The 20,247-nt window shown below is 35.9% G+C and overlaps 1 protein-coding gene across 2 annotated transcripts in view; it reads left to right on the top strand.

Moving 5' to 3' along the window:
* ELL2 (elongation factor for RNA polymerase II 2) overlaps positions 1–20,247 on the top strand; it is a 74,149-nt gene that overhangs the window by 10,584 nt on the left and 43,318 nt on the right. The window contains exons 2-3 of one of the 2 annotated variants that reach the window (XM_009240914.4): positions 8,189–8,236; positions 18,621–18,698. In XM_009240914.4, coding sequence (XP_009239189.1) covers positions 8,189–8,236; positions 18,621–18,698 — 126 coding nt within the window. The remainder of the gene's footprint in view (positions 1–8,188; positions 8,237–18,620; positions 18,699–20,247) is intronic. The other variant, XM_002815753.6, reaches the window with a different exon arrangement.

Below are 20,247 nucleotides of genomic sequence, written 5' to 3'. Positions count from 1 at the left end.
GTTCACGTCATTCTCCTGCCTCAGCCTCCCAAGTAGCTGGGGCTATGGGCGCCCACCACCACACCTGGCTAATTTTTTGTATTTTTAGTAGAAACAACGTTTCACCGTGTTAGCCAGGATGGTCTCGATATCCTGACCTCGTGATTGCCCACGTCAGCCTCCCAAAGTGCTGGGATTATAGGTGTGAGCCACCATGCCTGGCCAAGTGTTTCAAAGGCTGGTTCACAGTAACTAACTTTTTGGCTGGTTGTTCGGTTTAGATTTTTGCCTTCCATGTTCAAGAGCTATTTGAAATCCTAAGATTTAAGACAACCATATATATGAAGATTTTATATATATATATATATATATAAATAAAACTTGGCATGTATCAGATAGCCACCGTTTTCTAGAAGCTATCTTTCAAAACAAGGATTGTGCTAAATAGATGTTGGTTTTGATAATCCCTTATATTTCACTCTTTCCATGCTGTAGTGGCTAGAAAGAAATTATTCTTTACTTCATATGTTCTTTAATCAGGTTCTTCCAAATCTGCAGAAAAGGAATTTCTTTTGAATCTAAGGTTACATTGACTAAATACTAGATTGGTTTTGTGAAGCTTAATGACTTTTTGGCATCTAATAAAAGGTTTGAGGCAAAGAAGGAGATACCATTTTTTAAAGTAGTTTTGGATTATTTCTAAATTTCATATCATGTATTATTCTAAGCATATTATTGGCTTTTAACAAGAGCTGAGTGTATTTTATTTCTTCAGGATCAACTGTCTGATTTCTTGTGCTATTTTCTGCTTTTAACTCCAATTTTCTTTCTTCCTCCTCTCTCCTTGCCTAGATATATTTATTACAGTGGTTAAAATATAATTATTAGATAGTCTTCGTTGGGTTCTCTATCAGATGATGTCCTAAAGAACAAAGAAAAAAGTGACTCTTGAACAAAAGAATCATTACTACCAGTTCTTAAATAGTATAGGGGGAAAGAAAGATGATCTATTTTATCCAAGTTGCATCCCAGGGAAAAGTGTGTCTACTTATTTACTTTTTACTAGCGCAAGTAAAAACAAGTTCTCAAATTGTCTGGTATTTTCCTTCTGCCATAGTGCAAAACTAAAAAAGTGATTCTTAATTCTCTGGCTTTCAGTTTCAAATTTCATATTACTGTTGTTGAAGAGAGGCAGGAAAGACTAACTATATAAAATGCTGAATAAGAGCACAGTTCTGAGCCCCAGGTCACTTATTAGCTGTGTAGCCTTCAGTAATTCACAGAACTTACCTGAGAAATGAGAATAATAGTATCTACCCCACAAGGGTGCTTCTGAGAATTCCCAGAGGTGGTAGTAAAAATGGATAGTGCCTGACACATTGTAAACACTCAAATAGTAACTGGTTAGCTATAACTGTTTCTTTAAACAATCCACTTTAAGTACTCACTTGAACCATCACCACTTATAGAAAGTTTTTTTGTTTTGGGCAAAGTTCCAAAATTATATTTGACATTGGAATTTTTTTTTTTTGGCAGTATCTTTATCATGGCTTATAATGCAGCTTAGATACAAAGGTAGATACCAAGTATTTAATAAATACTTGCTGACTGATTTCAAATAATTTAAGAATTCTTGAATTAAGTAAGGAATAATTCAAGAGTTAACCTTTAGTTAACTCAAAGTTCCATGATGGGTTCAAAAGGGAATCTAAAGGTATCTCAAAAACATCTCTAACCTTAAAGAATAAAGTTGGAAAGATCTCTATAATATTTTTTAGAAATATTGTTATTTTCTAGGCCCAGAATGCTATTTCTTGTTTGTATATTTGTAAAACTGACGGTTGTTGATAAGGGAAAGGTAACCACACATTTAATTTGTTTACATGGGTAAGCAATATGTAAATAATCAAGAGATGGTTATAAACTACCTTTATAGGATAACTTTTTTATTCAACTCCAAAAAAGCAGCTGTGCTCTTCTCCCACCCCAAAGGAATCATGTCAGAATTAATATTCCTTAGGAAAATGAATATTTCTTAGGAAAATGACTCAGTAAATTATATATTACTTTTATAGTTCTGATATATTGTGAGGAATAGTCCCTGGAAATAAGTGTACATAGGTCTCTTTGGTCATAGAGCAATTCTTGTTGCAGTAGCATTGGCTTGTAAATTCAGATGTCAAGAGTATAACCAAACTTAAGAGCATTTTAGCATTGCCTATACTACTATTCTGTGCTTAGGAATGCCCAACATTTCATAAGAGGTATAAAGCATAAATTCAAGGAGCTTCTAAGAGCAGTGAAAGTACTAAAATTTGACAATCTTTTGACTGCAAACCATCACTTTTATCAGGTTGTTGAAGGAATTTCCCTAGCCAATTACAATCTGCCTTTGTGTTCTTGGTTGGAAATAGATACCAGATCACTCTCTTACTTATAGCTCAAATACTATTCCCTTAAGCCCTAGAGTAACTTGATTTTCAGAAGAGCTACTTGGTGAAAATATTTAATTAAAGCTAAAGGCAAAAGTTGAAGCCTTACCTGAAACTCATTTCTAATGGGAATGTGTTCAGCAAATGTTTAAAGATACAATGAGTTGAGGTCATGTTTATACAATTAAACTTAGGCTAAAAAAATTTGGATAAAAAACTAACATGCTTTAGACATTTGCTTATAATGGTATTGACTTCTAAACTTTTTCCTGGTGTCTCTCTTAATAACACAGTGAGTGATCAGATACAAAATAAGTGGTGTAGAGTTCTGTTTCTTCCTGTGGCATTTTTTTTTTTTTTTTTTTGAGGTGGAGTCTCGCTCTGTTGCCAGGCTGGAGTGCAGTGGCGCCATCTCGGCTCACTGCAAGCTCCGCCTCCCGGGTTCACGCCATTCTCCTGCCTCAGCCTCCCGAGTAGTTGGGATTACAGGTGACCACACCACGCCCGGCTAATTTTTCGTTTTTTTAGTAGAGACAGGGTTTCACGGTGTTAGCCAGGATGGTCTCTATCTCCTGACCGCTTGATCCGCCCAGCCTCCCAAAGTGCTGGGATTACAGGCGTGAGCCACCAAGCCCGGCCCTATGGCATTTTTAAAAACATTCAAGAGCTGTAGCCTAGTTAACATGTTCTTTTCTAAAATTGGGATTAAAATCAGTAAAGCCTTTGAGGTTCTTTTAAGTATTTTTCTAGATTGCTAGATATCTTAAAAGAATTTCTGAGTAACAATGAGCTTAGTTTGCCCTGTTTGGATAAGTACATACAACTATTCCATAAATGAGGGTTTTATTATGTATTAAATAAAATGGTAACAAATATTTATGTTCTTTCACTATAGAACATCCTTAAAGGAAAAAAAAAAACTTTTTTTCAGTTTTTAATCAGAAACTGAACTAAATTATACTTTAGTTTTTTTGGAAATTATAATTACTTTATGAAATTCATTTTCCTTGGAAACAAAATGCCAAAAGAACTGAGTGAACGTTTAAGGTCTTTTAAATATTTAGCACTGGGGGTAACACATTTCAGAGGCAAGAGAAAGAAAGAGTACTGTATTTGGAATTCAGAGGACTAGATTTAAGGCCCAGCTCTGCTAATCACCAGGTCTGTGATCCTGAGCGATGTACTCTACCTCTTAGAGACTCATTATTTATTCTGTCTCTGAAATGGGGGATAATGATGCTTTCCTACCACCCAGGGCTGGTTTTAGGAGGCTCACTTGAGACGATAGATATAAAAATGCTCTGTGCCATACATTAGAAAACTACATAAAAATTATTCTTGTTGAGGAGTCAAGCTGTATAGGTAGAACTATAAGCATGTCAAGAAGTCAAGTTCTAAATTCAGGGCATGAGGTAAAAAAAATTGTATATAGCCAAAATTACTCTTGCAAGTTTCTAAATTGTTGTGAAGAATAGTACATATTGTCTTGTCTGTACAACCCTGAATAGTAATCTGCATATGTGTACAATGTGTATAGTGGTATACTTCATATATAAAGAGAACATATACAAAATGATTTTACAATACTTTTTTTTTTTTTTTTAGCTGAGCACGTAATACTTGTAAGTTACATATGCCTAAGACTCCTGTATCATAACAATCAGGAATAAGACAACCTATGAAAAAATATACCCAATGTAGTGGAACAGTAGATGCTGGGATCTGGACAAACAGCTAATGAGATTTAACTCATAGTTACATAGTTCCAAGTTAGCAAAATGGTGGCACCAGAGTTTTGTTTGGCTAGAAACAGGTTTAACATTTTTAAATTTGGATTTTTTTCCTTTGGGCATTCATTTTCCAGGTACTCATCACTCCTTGTTGCCTTACATCCATCTGTTCCAAAGACCTTTGGGTCTTTGAAGACATTGAAACATTGAGTGTTTGACTTCTGGTTTATCCAAAGGAAGGTCTCACTGAGGAAATTAATTTTGAGCTTGAATGTTAAGTAAGCGATAACTATGGATTGGCAAAGTAGGGCTTGGGAATTTATGCCAGGTTGGAAGAACAGGAAAGAGTTAGAGAGGAAAGTCTTTGCAAAACAAACAAAGGTTAACATAGCTGAGCTATTGTTGGGAGGAAGTGGAAGATGAACTTGGTTGATTCTGGTTGATCTTGGTTGATAGCGGATGTGTTTTCTATTTAGTAGTTGGCTTTGTTTTGACAGACAGTGGTAAGAACTACTGTGGGCCGACAGTGGTATATGAGAGAGGTTCTGCTGGCTATTTGAACAATTTGGAAGGACTTCAAGGAAGGGAAAAAGCCATTATCTAGTTGTGAGGTGATAAGGGTCTTGCTTTTGAAATGGAGACTAAGAACTTAATTTGAGGGAGTTTGGGGCAGAGTGGCCAGAGTTGGTGACTGGGAGCCCTGGAGCCATGCTGGCATCATCTTTCTTTGGTGTCTGATATTCAAGCTTTCAGCACATCTTATCATTTTTCCTGGGGAATATCTGCTCTGTCCACTATCCCCTGTTAGCTGCAGATGCAGTCATACTAATTTAGGCCTTTATTACCACTTCCAGGGTATTTCTAAAGCATCCGCCCGGACTGTGCACTAGCTCACTTCTCCAGCCCTGCCCTGCCCTGATCCATCTCTCTCCACCTATTTTACACATGACTGAAAGAGCTGCCTTCCCCCAAAACACTTCTTTGAGCAACTCTCTTATACAAAAAATTGAGAGAGCCTCCAATTGTTTATCAAGTTAAAGGCAAGAGTAAAACCCATCAGTGAGGGATTAGGGAGGGGATTAGGGCAGGATTATTTCAGAGTGATAAACTTTTTGGACAGAGTCATCCTGAGGTCTGAAATTTAAATTATTGCCCTATTCTGTAGCAAATAGAAACTAAAAATGAAGACACATTTTGAGGATAAGGAAAAATTAGGCAGGAATTTACAGGTCAGATCTCATCCTTGCTGTTGTATTTCAAGTGGGAAAGAAGCGTACACATACAGACCTGCTCTCTGACCATAGTGTCCATTCCTGTCTCCTTGCTTTTTTCCTCGGTATTCTCTCTCCTTGGAACTTACCTTTTCTAAACTGCTATTCAAGAGCCACCTTTTCCATAAACATTTATCTATTCTAACCCGTACTGTCCTTTTTGAGAATTCTTACTACACTTCCCAGTACTACTTAGCCTAGTACTTAATCATTCTCAAATTTTCCCCAACTAAAAGATGAACTCTCTGGCATGAGGGATTATGCCCCCACACTCTTGAATACCCCATTAGTAGATGTGTGTGGAACACAAGGTAGTAGAAGAAAAGCAGCATGGCAAAATAGGGAGATTGAGTCTTGGGTTCTGATCCTGGGGAGCATAGGCACCAACTGTATTATCTCTAAGGCCTCATCTGGATTTGGAGTCCTGTGATTCTAGTGGCATGTAGTATGCAAATGACTAATAGAATATGAAGTTGGGGAGAGAAGAGACTGTAAGTTAATTTTAAGGTGACGAGCCTGGAGAACCAAGAGGATAAAAGTGCCTTTGCCAGAAAAGTAAGAAAGAGGTGACAGTTTGGTTGGGAAGGCTGGGGATGGGGGAATTAGTTTCGTATTTGCCAGTCATTGAGATTTGCTGCCGTTGTGAGTTTCTAATGCAAAATGTCCTATCAGCAGTAGTAAGTAGCAGGCTATGGAGAGGTGCCAGCTGAGGAATGGAGAAGAGATTCAGAGTTATCACCCAACAGGTTCAGTGAGCCTCCAGGATGAAGTGGATCTAGAAAGAGGAAAGGAAAGGCACTAGCCTTTTGAAATGAAAGGTGTGATCAGAGAGCTAGGAGGACTGATGTCTCTAAGTGCAAGAAAGAGGTAATATCCAGTGGGGATATCAGCAATTTGAAAGCTGAGAAGTTTGCATTTATCTGACCAAGAAGAATCAATGAACTTGATGGAGAGAGAATTTCAAATTTCACTGGTGAGCTGAAGACAACCTCTGAGTTGCCAGGATTCAAGGAGGGAAGTGTAATGAGGGAAGTGTAGTGAGGTTAATGTTCAGTGCTTCTGATTTGGAGGGACATTCAGAAAGCAGGGCTGATGGAAATATTGTGAAAGCTGGAACGTGAACCTGTATAATCTCAATTGTAGGGCCACCTTACTCTTCCACATGAAGAGGGGCTACCTAGGCCCCTATGGGCATGCTTTCATTACTTCAGGAAGAGTGAGTTTAGCCATGGAAAGTAGTTTGGGGGTGGCATTTTTCACCTTAAGAAAGTTAATCTATATTTATATTTTCATAAAAGACCATGAATTAGAATGAAAATCTACTAAAAAATTAGATTTTAAAAATTCAGGTACTACCTTTTTATTTTTCCTTTTTAAAAAGCTCACTTCTCCCACACCAATAAATGAATTTGTTACCCAGTAGTACTTAGATTCTGCTGATAAGTCTAAAGTTAAATGATCTTTTATGGTAGTAGAACAATAACAGTATCCATTATAATGTTTTCTCCAAGAAGATATTTGTTTATTCATTTTTATAAATAATAATAAGATAGCTAATGTTACACTTGATTTTACATTCAGGTGGTCTGTCTTTTAAAGAAGTTCTTATCTTTATTTATCTTTCTCTTTCATTTATTATAATACTTATTAGTAAACTTTTAAGTCTGCAGAGAAGTTTTGGGAAGCATTTGGAAGTAGTAGGTGATGTGCTGTAGCTGAGGTGAGGAACATATTAGTGCCTCTATATTTTTATTTGGGGTAGAGATGAGACCAGAAACCACTGTTTTTGTACATTGGATTTGAATATGAAGGTGTGAATAGTTTACAGGCTGATGTACTACCATTAAACATTACCCAAATCCGATTTCTTCATGGGTTTCTGTTGGCAATTTGGAAAAGCTTTCCCATAGAAAAATATGCTGATGACTTTGAATACAGGAAATCATGCAAAAGACTATGGCTGACGCTTACGATAACAGCTTTTCTTCTAAATGCACAACTCTATGATAAAATATTGAAGTTATCAAGAAGAAAAAGCTCATAATAAAAAACACTGATCTAGAAATTACGTTCTCCTGGTGAGAATTGTGTGAGAGAACTGGTAACCTGTTTGGCTCTCAATTAAAAACAAATCTCTGATAAAATGTGAGAAAATGGCAAACAGGTTTATTCTCAAATATTTAATTTTATATTTCTAGCATCCTGTTACAGTATTGCAAAGTTCCTCCAATTATCTCTTCCCTCTTCCCACCCCTATTAAAAATATACCAGGAAACTATGCAACAATACAGTTTTTTTAATGTAAAATTGAATTGGCATACTAACCATTTTTTGCCAAATCATGTTGGTCAGTTTCAAAAACATGATTAGCTGCACTGCCAAAAAATATATTTTGTTTGTGTGGTTCGGAGAGAAATGTAAATAGTGTGATATTGTTCATCCAAGGCATCTTAGTATAGTAACATGCAAAAGAAAGTATATAATGAAAAGAGATTTTCACACATTGTGACACTGACCAAATACATATATTTCTTTCTTTCTTTCTTTCTTTTTTTTTAATAGAGACTGGAGGGGGGGCGGTCTCACTGTATTGCCCAGGCTGGTCTTGAACTCCTGGCCTCGAGTGATCCTCCTGCTTCAGCCTCCCAAAGTGCTGGGATTAGAGGCATGAGTCACTGTGCCTGGCCCAAATAATATAGATTTAAAGTTTAAACATTTAGTTCTGTGTCACAGTAACCAAGGTTTACCTGTTTGTTTCTTTTGTTTCTTTTAATAGAATTTAATTCCTTTTCGACCTTCAATTCAGTTCCAAGGACTCCACGGGGTGAGTACTCTTATTGATTTAACAAACAAATCTAATGTTCTTGCATGCTATTCAGCTTTTAAAATCCGTTTTCAGTTGACCCTTTTATTATAATCAGCCACTCATTCTGTGAGCTTTGTGACTAAATGAAAATTTCTGACATCTTTAAGATGCTTGAATTATCTTATTTTCTTAACTTACTTTTTAAAAATTCATATATGGTTATTGATATTGACAGTGTTTTTTATCCATAACATGGATAATTGCATGTTTGAACCTTTTTATTGAAGTATAACGTACAGCAAGGTATTATGTGAGTATGTTTTATGACAGCTTAACATCCATAAGGGATTATTTATTTCAGGCAAGCTATGATTGTGATTGCTTTTACTATTAACAAAATTTTGCTGTGTGTGCACTTTTTTAAGTTGTATATACCAGGAAATGAAATATGTAAGTAGAAATTGAGTTTTTCATATATACAGAATAAACAAAGTTTTCTGTGTATTTTATTACTGCATTTAAAAGCGCAATAAATGATAATGCCTAATAAAATGGACTTATGAATTTTGTCTTTATGATAGATGATAAAGTTTACAGGAGTAGAATCAGTACTTTTAAATTATTACTATTAATATTTCATAGTAATAAAATAAATAGTAGACTCAATTATTCTTTTTGCTTCATTTAAATTAATATGTATTCTATATTTGCCTCTATATATGAGCTATAAAATGGAAATTTGTAATATCTGTAAATGGATTTTTAGAGCTATAGAGAAAACATAAGCTGAGGGAGGAAGATTCTTGATTATTGTAAATCTGCAGACTTCTGAATTTTTGTTATGTCACAAAATGCAAAAGTGTCAATTTAAATAAATAGTCTTTCTAACCTTTATAACTTGAAAACAGTTCAAGAGTCAGATTAATTACATCATTCAGCACAGACCAAGAGTACTTCTAAATGTGTTTTGTAATGCTTACTTGAAGGAGATGTTTGTGTGGATGTCAGAGTTTTGCTTCTACATGACAGCTTTACAATTAAGTCCTGTTTTTCCTCTTCAGTGACTAAGTGTTCATGAATTGGATCCTAATTGGAATAAGTATTCTTCTGAATTTTGTTGTATAGCTTTTTAGTAGGTAGTCATTAGCACATGCTGATTTTCTATTTGAGGGTTTAGTTCAGGTGTTTATTTAAGGCTTCTTGAGTTTTCCTGCAAATTTTAATGGCAGCAATAATATCTGAAGAGATGTGCCAGGGTCAGGCCTAATTCTACCAGCCCTGGAGGGCTCCATGGATTTTCACTAAAGGGTTATCTTGGGAGAAGAGGGCTAGAGGAAGAGTATAAGGTTTGAGCTGCATTTCTCTTACTAGGAGCAGTAGGGTTCTGGGGCTGATGCTTCCCTTAATTCTTTCTCCTGGGAAATGCAAGTAAAGGATATTTTCTAAGGAGGCATCAAGTTATGCCGAAACCCTAAATTATAGGGCACCAATATGTGCAGGCTTCCAAACTCTCCATTCTGACCCTTGCAGTTTTTAGCAGTCTAGGAGGGAGTATGGTTTTCTCTAGCATACTAGTTGCCCCTGGGCCCTAAGCAGCATTGCAAAGCAGGCAGTTTATATTTGAAACCTTAGACCACCTTTTCTAAATTTTCCTACCTATGTCCCCCTGTAGCTTTCCTGTCCCATGTGTCCAAGTGCCCTCAGTTTCTTTGCCTGCTCTACTTTCTCTTCCTACTTTATTCCTTGCCTTGGTATAGTTCACTGATGGAAGCAATTTAGATATAAATGACTGATGGGTTTAAATCTTAATGAGTGTTTGAATTTTAACAGATAAACTTTTTAACCCAAGCAAATGGTGATTGGATTTGGTAGAGTAGATGAAGAGTGGAGGTACCATAGACTGAGAGCTATAGGATGTTTGATCCTACCTTGCTTATTCTGTCTCAACCCCCAACTCTTTTCATTATTCTAACTGGGAACAAAATATATGGACTCAGCATTGTTTCAGAGCCTGCAGCTGCATTCCATCCACCCCTCCCCCCTTCTTTTTGCAGAGCTCTCCCTAGCTCTTTGGGACTTAGTAAAAACAAAGAGTCATTACTGGGGAGAGAGTGGGTTGGCACAGCCCACAGGGAAGACGCAGGGCCACCGATGTGAGGGTCTTCTGTACACTGCTCCTCTGTTTTTCTCAAGAGCCATGATAATTTAACGTTGCCTTGCTGATTGCTTTAAATCCTCTCTGAAGAAGTATGCTTACAGATTTTTTTCCTATGTGGAATATGTTTAGGGCTTTAAATTAATAGATTTAAATTTAAATTTTCCACAAAGGATACTTTTCCTTAATGAGAAATTTTATTTGTCTTTTTACATCAAATATGACTGAAAATGTACCTTAACTGTCATGATACTGTCATATATAGGCATATTTGAAGTATAACTAAGAATTGTTAAAATATCGTTTTAAAACTGAACATATTATGTTAAAATCATTTTCTGTTTCCCTGATGAGACTCACACTAAGCACTGCATGGTTATTGCTCTTCCTTGTTACTAATTATAAGATTTTTTTCCCTCAGTGATGTCTTTAGAAGGCCAGAATTTGGATCTTGACTGGTTAGCTTTTAAGCGTATTTGCTTTTGTGCCTGAACATGTTCTCTTAGGTTGAAGTTTTCTTCTAAATAAATGCAGACTGAAATATTAAAGTATAGCAATATGCTGCTAAAGAGTAGAAATTCTGAAAGTCATTGATTACCTGGATTTTTATTATCACAGTTGGGCAGCAGCCTTTGTAGTATTAAAAATATAAATTGTGACTTTCACTGTTCATTCTACCCCTGTTCCTTAATGGAAAAAGGTGCTCAGAAAATTAGATGGTCATTGAAGGCATTTTCTGGATTCAGAAAGATGAGGAAATATCTGTGGTAGCAGTTGATTCTCATTTCTAAACTCATGAATATCAGGAGGTGAATAAATCATCCAAAATTGCTTTGCTGATTCTGAAGAGTGTGAATCAACCAATTCTCACCGTTCTAATCTGTACCTAAGATACTTACAACTAAAGGTTTACTGGGATTATAAATCTCTCTAGAACAGCATATTTAAACAGAAATGGTAGCCGGTAGATTCACATGGGCTACTGCATTGTGATCTTCAAGTTACAACATTTAGAGGGGTATAATGGTATAATGCACCCAATTTCCAAAAGCAACATTTTTATTGTGAAGTAAGCTTTATAAAAATCAAGATAGTTCTATCTACTGATCTGGTACTGAAAATGTGGCAGATGAAAATTTTCCACAGAAGTGTTTCAGTACATTTTTAAAAACTAAACTCTATATTTGCATGCTTGTTGAAAGTTTCTTGTCTAAAGACACACAGTTAATAGAGGCAGAGCTGTAACAACAGTCTTGGTCTTCACACTGCTAGGGAGAAGTTCTTCCTGCCATACTGTAATAGCAGTTGTTACTGATGCAGTTATCAACTAACGTAATTGTTCTAAGCAATAAACTATACACAGGTAGCCTAATCAATGAATGTGTTAATAGGTTAATTTATTGTTCTGCTTTTTTCTTATTCACTGTGCAAACATTCTTTCATCCTTTAGTAGTGCCAAGTGCTTGTTATGTACTTTGTGTGAAAAGATGCAGGGATGGGCATGGCATGGGCTCCACCCTCAGAGAACACACAGTCTTAACAAATACATACAGACTAATACTTACAAAATAATTCATAATGTAGGATTCATCCAGAACCCTCCACTCAGAACTTCTATGGAAATGGGGGACTATCAGGAACAGGGCTTATATGTGTATTTTTCATTGGTATGAAATAGCCTTTTAAACAAGGGTTTTAGTAGATACAAAATGTCACATCTTGGCAATAGGTTTGTAAAATTCCAGAAGACCTATTTAAGAACTGTGTGTATGCATGTGCACACACACAAAGGTAAGTGTGTGGTATGTTATAATTAAGATAAAATCTGAAATGGCAAAGTTTTCAATAGTGAATAATTCCCACATCTGCTGGCATGTGGTAGCCGTACAGAGTGGACTTGCCTCAGGCCTCAGGGACTCATGTCCAGGGAGTGATTTCCCCAGGGCAGTGAGAAATAATGCTAACTTTGTCACAGTAAATGAGATTCTAGACCTCGGTATTAACTCAGTATTTGTTATGAGAATATTATTCTTAAATTCTTTCTAATTTAGTTGCTTACTTTCAGACTCAGCAATCCCAGAGGCTTTAGAAAATAGTTTTACATAACATAATTTTTAGAAATAATAAAATAATAATTATTTTTTGAGACAGGGTCTTGCTCTCCAGGATGGAGTGAAGTGGCACAATCATAGCTTACTGCAGCCTTGAACTCCTGGGCTCAAGCAATCCTCCCTCCTCAGCCTCCCAAGTAGCTAGGATTATAGATACACAGCCATGACTGGCTAATTTTTTGTTGTTGTTGTAGAGATGGGTCTCACTGTGTTGCCCAGGCTGGCCTCAAATTCCTGGCTTCAAGCAATCCTCCTGACTGGGCTTCCCAAAGACCTGGGATTACAGGTTTAAAGCACCATACCGGGCCTAATTTTTAGAAATCATGTTTAAGAATTTAAGAAGAGGACTGAAAATAGAAAATATTTTCTGTAAGTACCATGCAGTATCTCCTGTGAAACACTGAGTCACACACACTTTTCCCAGAATGAACAAGGAATAGCCAGCCAAACAAGTTCTAAATGTATGCCTTCTAAAAAGGCACAATGACCTTCCAAAGATGAAATTGGCATTTAACTGGTAACTTTAAAGGCTTGAATAGTGCTATAAAACTCTTTCAGTAGAGTCATTAAACAGAGGGTTGGATTTTTCTTCTCGTTTTTTTAATCCCCAAACTTAGCAAAGCCTTCAGAGATATTTTGTTAATTATTTATTTTACTTTGTGGGAGGTGTGGAGAAGATTGGGTTTGAAAAACTAAATTATACAGTATTTGAAGTTAGTAGGCAATTTCAACCCCCTTGAAAATGCTTCCTGCAGACTGTCCTTCCCTACCCTACTTGGTTCCTGGGGAAGCAAAGATAACTATCAGCTTGAAATACACAGCAAAGATAAAAATAAATCCCCAGCACTGCCATGCCTTCTTAGATAATATGCTGCCTTCCCTCCGACTTCTTTCCCTTGACGTTTTGGTTTGGCTAGCCCACTGGTTTTGCCAAGGGTTATGTTTAGTCAGTCGGCTCTGAATGTTGCCAACTAACAGCTATCTTGATACTCTTGGCTCTGAGTGTAATTAATACTAGAAGAATGTTAAAATTATATTTCTTTATAATGGTAGTTCTGTTTTAATTTTTTTAATATTACAGTGGTTAACATGCATAGATATCATCTAATACTTTTGCTGAATTACACCTCTTTAGCCACATGTTAATTTACTAAGGTGTTAATAAAATAGTAAATTACCTAATTTTTTAAAAATTTTAGTTTTTATATACACACACATACAACACGTACACACACACTTTTTTTTTTTTTTTTTTTTGAGTCAGAGTCTCGCTCTGTCGCCCAGGCTGGAGTGCACATTTTTTAAAATCTCATTTTACCCAGGAGATGGGCTGCTCTGGAAACTGCATATTTTCTCACACAATAATTGAATCATACTTTGAAACTATTGTAAATTGACCAGAGGACCCGGTCTAGGTCATCCCTTGCCCTTGAAGAGCTCAGAATAGCAGAGGGTGGGAGGATAACTTTGATTGTATGTTTGTGGTGCCTGAGGAAACTATCTCAAAGTACTCACGGATCATACCCTTACACAGGCCCCACTGTGAGTTACAGCAAGACAAGCCCCCCAAAACATGAGCACAAACAGGGGTGCTCACCCTGCTCTGCCCTTCACCAAATGGCATCGCTTTGGAATGCAGCAGCTAGAGCTATAACTAATATCTGAAGCTACCACAATTGCCTTAAATTGTATTCTTAGCAATGAGTTAAGCTTACTGCCTTCACTTAGCAAACATTTGTCAGTACACAATGTGTACCAGGCACCATGATAGACAGGTAGACACTGTGTAGACAAGGTAAAATAGCCCGTTTGTATTCCTGACATTATCTGTTTGTCAATAAAATTTGTCACTAATTGGCTTTGCTTTTTTGTTTCCCACCAAAAACTGAACTTGTCGAATTGAGTTATTTATATTGCAGGCAGTGTCACTTTAATAGTACTCACGCTTATTTAAGCTTGGAAAATAATATTTTACCAATTCTATGATACTTTGTGGTCCCTTAAATTTAACCATCCCTTACTCTGTCACCTATGTTGGAGTGCAGTGGCTCCATCATAGCTCACTGCAGCCTACTGGGTAGCTGGGACTATAGGCACGCATTACCACACTCAGCTAATTTTTTAACTTTTTGAAGAGACACAGTCTCCCTATATTGCCCAGGCTGGTCTCCAACTCCTGGACTCAAGCGATCCTCCTGCCTCAGCCTCTCAAAGTGCTGGGATTACAGGGGTGATCTACCACCCAGCCCCACCTTCTTGAGGAGTTAGGTTTCACCTTGGAGATCAGTGCTTCTTATCTATAAAATTTCCCTGGAGAGCTATAATGAGGTTTGGAAACCTGGACTTAAAACAAATTTTTTTCCCCAGATTTTCTTAGGATAGCTCGATTGACTGTCATAACAATGTTTGAAGAATATACATATATATAGGTACGTATACATTCTCTTCTCAAAAGAAGCTTCGTGACTTCCATCAATTTCTGGGTAACCTCTGACCTCTCTAATGTGAGAAAACTACATCAGTAAATGAGTGGCCTTCAAATACATTTACAAATAATTCACAGGCAAAACTGTTTTACATCACATAGCTTTACACATATAGATGTAGACATTCACACAACTGAAACAAAAGTTCCACAACATAGTCTTTACCCTTAATTCATCAATTTACCCTGATATTTTCTATTCCATTCTGTTTCATTTAAAAAGAATCCTAGTCACAGTCCACTAAATTAATGCCATGACCTTCCAATGGGTCACAATCTATTATAGCTTACCAAACATGGTAGGAGATTATCAACTGTTTAAAAAATTTTAGCCAGGGAGTCATGTGGTCAGATTTGCATTTTAACATGCTTCTCCAATGGCTGCCTTGACTTAGTCATTCCTTATACATGGGATTCCTTACATATGGGAGGAGAAGAAGAAGAAGAGATAAGGATGGCTCTGTATTTATTACTTGAGCGTTTGGTTAGGTGGTGAGGCCATTATTCAAATCTGAAATAGATGAAAAGAGCAGGTTGAGACAGGAGACATGGGTGTGTTTGGTTTAGAACATGTTATCCATGAGGTGTTCAGGTTACACTCCAATCCTCATTCTATAAGAATGGAGCTGCCCAGGGGGTATTCCCATCGGAGAATTGGAACAAAAGGATTTTCAAAAAGCAACTCCAAAGGACATTTTCTTGGGTTTAGTTATACCTGGAACTTTAGTCGTAAGAAGAAAGAAAAGGTGCATTTACAGATGAAATTCTGATGTGAAGCCCTATTTAAAGAGTAATTTTTTTTCTAGCTGTTAAAGAATACTGGTTTACATATGAACACTGAAAGCATGACTATTGTTACTTTTAATTACTAACATTTAGAGAATTTGAAGCTCCTTTTGTTAAATTTTGCCCATATTAATTAAGAACAATGATAGGCTAATAGAGATTAAGTGTGGTATATTCATTTAGTGGAAGAGTATACAACAGTGAAAAGCAGTAACTTATAACTCTAAGCAGGCAGAAGAATACATACAGTATGATGCCGTTTTTATAAAGTTTAATAACAGGAATAATCAGACAATCTATTTGTAGGTTTACATATGTGATAAAATTATTAAAAACCAAAAAAGGGATGACAGTTATGAAAATGAGAACAGTGGTTACCCACGAAGGGAAAGGCAGGCAGAGGGAAAAGGAGAGGAGTATGGGTGGATGTGTTATTGCTCACATTCTAGTTCTTGAGTTTACAGGTTCTTATTATTACATTGAACTTCATAACTATCAAGTTATACTTATTTTGCAGAAACAAATATGTTAAAGTTGTTCTCATTATCATTAAAGATAATTTGTCATCTTTATGGGTTAAATAAGAAAAACCAGAACATGTTTCAATAGATGCCAAAAAGGCATTTTAAATCTGTATTTCCTAATTGTTCAAGAAACATAAAAGAAATTTTTGGAGATGCCAAGTTCAGATATGACAAGACTCTAAGGAGAAAAACTGGATATTAAAGGTTTAAAAAAACAAGAAACAAGTTGACAAGGAGAACAGAGAAGGCACGTCTTGTTATCTAGAGCTAGACACCAGCTAATATCTTGCTAGTCAACTACTTGATAGAGTTGCTTTGTCATCTATCAGTGGAGAAAGAAAGTTTTCTCTCTGTCTGTGATCTCCAGTGGAAAGAAGGTGCAGGCAGAGTTGCTGGTGTTATCAAGGGTGTGGGAGTAGAGGTTACTTTCCTTTCTGAGTTAACACTTGATGTTTTGGAGCAGTGGCATTGTAAAGTGTCCTAGGAAAAAGTCCAGTCTAGAAAGGACAGATTAGGGGAATGAAAAGCAGCAGTTGGTTGAATTTTAAAAGATGAGGTTCTTAGGGGGCTTAGGGTAATAAAACTCAGAATGCAATAGCCAAGTGATTAAAGAACTAAATTGGGCCCACATCAGTAGATGGTTGGTACCTAAGCAGCCATAGGAAAAGGGCAGTTCTTTATAATACATGAAAAGCCTAGGGTTTAATAACCACTTAGTAAGTTATGTTATGGATATCTTATTTTAGAGTAAGAATATAAGGTATAGCCATATTTATGAAGGTAGTAATACTCTACTAATCAATACTTAGAAGTTTTTGTTATGACTAATCTGAATGCTTTTTAGTTTTTCCTTAATCTAGTCATGTTGGTAATTTATAAGTCAGTTTTCAGATTAGGAAGGAAGGTATTTGAGGGTGTTCCATTTCCACTGAATAGTAAGATGATGCTTACTTAGATTTCCACAGCTGTTTGAAAGCTCTGTATTTGGCTATAACGGAAAACTTTGTTAGGGATGCTTGATGTTTTGTGTTTTGTTTCTAAAGGAAGACAGTGTTTTGTTCCTTCTTTAGAAAACTTGAAGAATAGAATAGTGAGTCCAGGATTAATTTGGGATAAAGTCTTTTACTTCATAATTTCTGATTCTGTAAAAAAAAAAAAATCTCTAACCTCTTTCAAGAATATTTAAGGTAATTGAGTCAAAGGGCAAGTATCAGTGATAACCTAAAATCTAGTTATTATTTTTATGCAGCCTTTATTGTTTTTCTGATTGAAAAACAAAGTGAATAAACATTTGTAAAGTGTATAAAATACATATAGGAATAAAGGTGAGTAATAAAAGGGTCCGTAATAGTGAAAAACAGTTTTATTCAATTTCTTTCTAGTCTTTTCTTCTTGCTCACACATACATTTTTAAAATTGCAGTCTTAGTGTGTTTATTGCTTTTTTATATTCCTTTTTTCATTTAGCATGTATCATGAGCATTTTCCTATGTTATTAAATAATACAAGTTGCTTTTAAATAGCTACCTAACATTTCATTTTATGGATGCACTATCATTTAGCCATTCTCCTATTACATGTATGGTTTCTGTATAACAATAATGGTATGATTAAAATCCGTGTGCATAAATTATTATTGCTATCTTTATTTCCTCAGGATAAATTCCTAGATATGGCATTTATTAGGTCAGAATACTTTTAAAATTTTCAATAACTGTCGCCAAATCATTTATCCCATCTGAATCCCCCACGGATAGATTCCTAGATATGGCATTTATTAGGTCAGAATACTTTTAAAATTTTCAATAACTGTCGCCAAATCATTTATCCCATCTGAATCCCCCACCCCCAGAAAGCTGCTGCTGCCTTATATTCCCACAGCTGTTCGAAAGTGCCAGTCACAAGGGGTTTTCCCCAGCCAGTATTGGATACATGTTTTTTGAATTTCAAAATTAATCATTTGATAATGTTTAAAAACTGTTTGACAGTGTGATTTGTTTGATTATAATCTGACATGAGTAAAATACTGCAATGTTTTAAGATAGCGTGAAGTAACATCCAGTGCCTTGTTGTCTCCATCTGGTATTGCTAGAAGGAGTGGTTTTGAGTTTTTCATTCCTTTATACTATTCATGTTTTCTCCCAATATGGTGGGGAGAGTTTTTATTTTAGTAGTTCATGGACTCCCTTTGACAAAATTACTCTATTTCTCTAACTTTTAAAAATAATTATTCTATTTATATAACTTTTTACATACTGTATTTTGCTATTTTGACATTTTTCTTTACCATTGTTTGTGGTCATAATCATTTAGTGCTTTTGAATTTCTACCTTCATCTTTAGATGCCTGTCTTCTTAGAACATTGCAAACGTCTCACAAAGCCTAGCGGTATGGATCTCTTTTTTTCATGGAGCAATGCTGTGAGTTATTGGCCAGGGGATAAAATGTTTTACTACTTTATATAGTTTCATTATTTTAGAGGGACTCTGTGGTGTGTGGTTCTACCTCCTAGCAGAATTAAATAACTATCTAAAAGATAAGCAAGTTTTGTAATATTAGTTATTCAAATATAGTAATTGCCTTAATTACCCCTATGTAAACCTTTGCCCTTTTTTGCCAAAGTGTCTCTTTCTCTATGTGAAGGCATAGGTTTGATGGCTTTGCCAATAGCCTAACCATCCTTAGAAATCTTTTTGGTCCTATATTTCTTGCAATTATAAATCAGTCTATCTAAGAAACTTGACAGGCCCTCTTATTTACATCAGACATGCCAATCTCTTAGAAATCAGAACTGTAGTCTCTAATTTAGCTCTTGATGTGTTGTGCATATCAATAGCTTTATACATGTGAAATTAGAAATAGTTTTATTTTCTTTATAGGCTTGAAGAAAATTAACAAACAAATTTGACTTATGAAAACTAAATAGAAATAAATTTTATGGAGTAAACCAGACTGCCTCAGGAATGCATTTTCAGAGTAGATGTTCGGAAAGAGATTTATAAAAATTAAAATACTATATGTTTGGTTCATTTTTAGGGCTATTTATAGCTTGATACAAAAAAAAAACACCCCCACAGACTTTAAAATACTGTTTGTATTTATGAAGATTGAATGCTTTAGAGTCATAAAGTTGTGATTCCCATGAGAACCCTTAATTCTATTTTCTTTGTTTCTTTGTTGTGCTGTAGCTAGTATCTGGGACTCTGGGAACTGAAAGCAGCATTTTTTTTTTTTTTTTTTTTTTTTTATGGTTAGGGCACTTGGGAAGCAGTGTTTGCTACCCTTCTAGAGGGGCAGCAGGCATCTGTAATTTTTCAGCTTTCCATGGACACCTGTTTTAGCTGATTCATTCTCATACCTTATCTTTCTGTATTTTGAGTTTGAGACAGTTGGAAATATTGCTAGTTGTTTTCATTATTTGTTTATTTTTCCAGATACCTTATTTGGCTTCCATTTACACTAACACTTAAGCTTTGACCCAGAAGACGTAGCCCCTTATTTTTCTCTAAATTATGAAGATTCAGAATGAGTATAGTTAACTTTTGATTATCCGAAGAGCTTGTTACCAGAAATTACTTCAAAATCAAACATCTCATTATAGTAAGGAAGGCATATGTGTGTTAGAATCAAACAGGTCAGAATTGGAGTGGGGGCTCCCCAATATTGTCTTTGTATCAAAGCAAACATTTTTTGGCACTTACTGTGTACCGTGCCTTGTGCCAAACACCTTAGATGGGTTATCTCTAAACTTCATATCAGTCATATGAGGTGGGTAATATCATTATCTACATTTTACAAGTATGGAAACTGGGGATTACTGAGGTTATTTACCCAAGGTAACACAGATGGTAGATTCTGGAGCCAGAGTTGGAAACTGGGTAGTTGCTCCAGAGCCAATGATCTAGCATCCTAGATGTGGTCCATTAGGGCTCTCTCTTTTCATCTCTTTGTAAAAGCAAAGTTTTCACT

The sequence above is a fragment of the Pongo abelii genome, chromosome 4, assembly GCF_028885655.2.
Source record: "Pongo abelii isolate AG06213 chromosome 4, NHGRI_mPonAbe1-v2.0_pri, whole genome shotgun sequence".
Taxonomy (NCBI): Eukaryota; Metazoa; Chordata; class Mammalia; order Primates; family Hominidae; genus Pongo; species Pongo abelii.
The sequence above is the reverse complement of the archived record's forward strand: the minus strand, read 5'-3'. Positions and strand labels throughout refer to the sequence as shown.